Source organism: Nanorana parkeri, unplaced genomic scaffold (assembly GCF_000935625.1).
Source record: "Nanorana parkeri isolate BGI_ZX_2015 unplaced genomic scaffold, ASM93562v1 scaffold1251, whole genome shotgun sequence".
Classification (NCBI taxonomy): Eukaryota; Metazoa; Chordata; class Amphibia; order Anura; family Dicroglossidae; genus Nanorana; species Nanorana parkeri.
Window position 1 is genome coordinate 36,542 of NW_017307519.1, and position 3,073 is coordinate 39,614.

At 48.8% G+C, this 3,073-nt stretch overlaps 1 protein-coding gene across 1 annotated transcript in view; it reads right to left on the reverse strand.

Moving 5' to 3' along the window:
• Nucleotides 1–696: 696 nt before the first annotated feature.
• The window catches only part of PRUNE1 (prune exopolyphosphatase), a 16,733-nt gene continuing 14,356 nt past the window's right edge, over nt 697–3,073 (reverse strand). The window contains exon 8 of the mRNA XM_018568838.1: nt 697–1,227. Coding sequence (XP_018424340.1) covers nt 700–1,227 — 528 coding nt within the window. The 3' untranslated portion in view covers nt 697–699. The remainder of the gene's footprint in view (nt 1,228–3,073) is intronic.

Sequence of the window (3,073 nt, forward strand, 5' to 3'; positions counted from 1 at the left end):
AGGCAAATCACCCAATAGGGTCACAGAGGTGAAAACACATTTTTAGTAGACCGAGGAAAGGTTAAGACTTCTGAAATGTTTTTATTGCTTCCCTGTCCTGCAGACAAGCACACCCTCCATTTCATGGCTTGGTGTCACCGAAACAGGAAGTGAAGGCAAATCACCCCAATGCGGTCACAGGCAGAAATTAAAACAGAAATGCTAACGCTTAAAAAAAAAATTGGCTGGAATTGGCTTCATGTCGGGTATTTTCATCAGCCTTTGTGTCGGGTATTTTTATCAGGCTTCATGTCGGGTATTTTTATCAGCCTTCATGTCGGGTATTTTTATCAGCCTTCATGTCGGGTATTTTTATCCGTCTTTATGGCGGGTATTTTTATCAGGCTTCATGTCGGGTATTTTTATCCGTCTTCATGTCGGGTATTTTTATCAGGCTTTATGTCGGGTATTTTCATCAGCCTTCATGTCGGGTATTTCTTTATCCGTCTTTATGTCGGGTATTTTTCGCTCCTGGGGTAGGTCTCCAGGGTAATAGATAGGAAATGAGCGTCTAAAAAGTTTTCCCTTTTCTCCGACCCCCCCCATCGTGATTCAAAAATAAAACAAAAAACGCGTTGTTTTCCCATCAATCGGGTATCAAAAAAGATAAAATTGCATCGCTCTTTGAAAAGTACCTTGAGATATATTAGTGGGCGGAGCCTATTTTTTTAGGACCCGTGATTGGCTCCCGGTGTTTAAATTTCCCTCCGAATCCCCTACGGTAATGCGGCTAATCCTTTCCAAGATGGCTTCCACCGTCAGCTTGGGTAGGCCTCGGTCCAAGGGGCAACCTTCCACCAGACTGTTCATGGGGGTGGGCGGGAAGGACTTTTCGTCCTCAAAGCCGTCCTCGAATTGTTTCCTGAAGCGGGCCCGGTAGCCCCTCCCCTTCATCTCGTCCTGGTAGTCCCCGTCGTCCGGCGGGAACTCGGCCGCCTCGAAATGATTGCCCGCGCTTCGCTCGTGGAATCCCGACTGTCCATTGGAGTCCTCGGCCTCCTGGGACGCCTGCATGGGGCAGCAGGAGCTGTCGCTCGACCTCAGGAGCTCCTTCAGGATGGGCAGGACTTTTTTACGGGAGGCCGCTGTGTTGCCCTGGCGGTAGGCGGTCACGTGATGGCAAGGGTCGCCGTCGCTCGGAGACAAGTCAAGGGGCGGGCTCCTGGCTTCCTCCAAGGCTCTGCTCACCTACACACACAAAAATCACCATTATAAAGTATAATTACAGAATAAAAATCTCCGCTTTGAGGAGATTTAACCTCACTTCCTGTTCCAAAAATGTTACTAACCTCACTTCCTGTTCCAAAAATGTTACTAACCTCACTTCCTGTCCCAGAAATGTTTAAAAAACTTACGCTGGAGGTGGGTCTTAAAGTAGAATGCCAGCCAAAATGTTTCCTCTTAGAGACAGGAAGTGAGAGGCCAAAATCTGACCGAGCCTTCAGCCCCTCCCACTCCCAAAGTTTTGAGTGGCCTTTTCCTTTTAAGACCCGCCTCCAGAACAATGCCACGCATGAGCAATCTTTCTCCATTGCTTCCCCCTGTAGACTCACTGCTCTGTGATCCAGCACCGGTCTTCTCCTGGGTCACGTGACCCTCAGTGTCCTTAGACCAACTTCCTGTGAGCCTAGGGGTGTCAGGGACCCGCCCACTGGGGCAGTATATCATCAAGCCACCTGGCTCAGTCTTCTCCTGGGTCACGTGACCCTCAGTGTCCTTCGACCAACTTCCTGTGAGCCTAGGGGTGTCAGGGACCCGCCCACTGGGGCAGTATATCATCAAGCCACCTGGCTCAGTCTTCTCCTGGGTCACGTGACCCTCAGTGTCCTTCGACCAACTTCCTGTGAGCCTAGGGGTGTCAGGGACCCGCCCACTGGGGCAGTATATCATCAAGCCACCTGGCTCAGTCTTCTCCTGGGTCACGTGACCCTCAATGTCCTTCAAGCAACTTCCTGTGAGCCTAAGGTGTCAAGGACCCGCCCACTGGGAGGAACATCATCAAGCCAACTGGGCTCACAGGAGAATGATGCAGGAACAGCATTGATAGCATTACATGGCGGTGGGCTCTGTTGCATAGAGAGCCCGCCCCCTGCAGGAAGAAGAGGAGGGCCTCTGATGTCACATGACCTATGTATTGTGATTACATGTGGGGGGGAGGGCAGGGGTCCCAGGAAAGCTAAATCTATCAGAGTCAATGGGACCGAATACAGAAGAGGGCCACATCAAAAGGGACGTTAAAGTCCATAATAACATTGTATTGATCAAACAGCCGACGCGTTTCAGGGGCAGACACACGCCCCTTCCTCAGGGCTTGGAAACCATGAGAAGGAAGGAATGGACTCAGAATTTACTTCTTATTGCAGCTAAAAGAGAAGTTCTCCCAAAATGTGTAGATGGTGGTTGGAGTGTTCGGGTTAGTCCCATTCCTTCATTATCAACATATCCAAGCCCTGAGGAAGCAGTCTGCCCCTGAAACGGGGAGGAGTCAATGCAGAAGGTGAAATAAAGGTGGTGCTTAACCTCTTGCCGTCCGCCCGTAGTAAAAAAACGGACGGACGGCACTGCAGCATCTGCGGGTTGCCGTCTCCAGACGGCAATTTTTTTCTGCTCGCGCGCGCCCCCTAGCGGGCACGCACGGGCAGAAAAGACCCGCTAAATGCACACACCCGTTACCGGGTGTTTCACATATAGGCGATCGGCGGGTCCATAGCCCGCCGTCGCCTATATGTGAGGTTTAACACCGAGGATGTCAACTGGTTAAAGTGCAGTGGGCTTTAAATGGCATCCAAGGGTTACAGAAACTCATTTCACCTACGCTGGACCTGTTCTTGAGGCAGAAAATTGCCTCTCGTTGGCCTTATTATTTTTAATTTTTCACGGAAAGAAGAAACGGAAAATAAAAACAAAATTACAAAAAGAGAAAAAAAAAATGTAAAAAAATTATATGTATATTATTTTTTAATTATTTTTTCTGTTTTTGTAATTTGTTTTTATTTTACGTTTTTTCTTTCCCTGAAAAATTAATAAAAACATG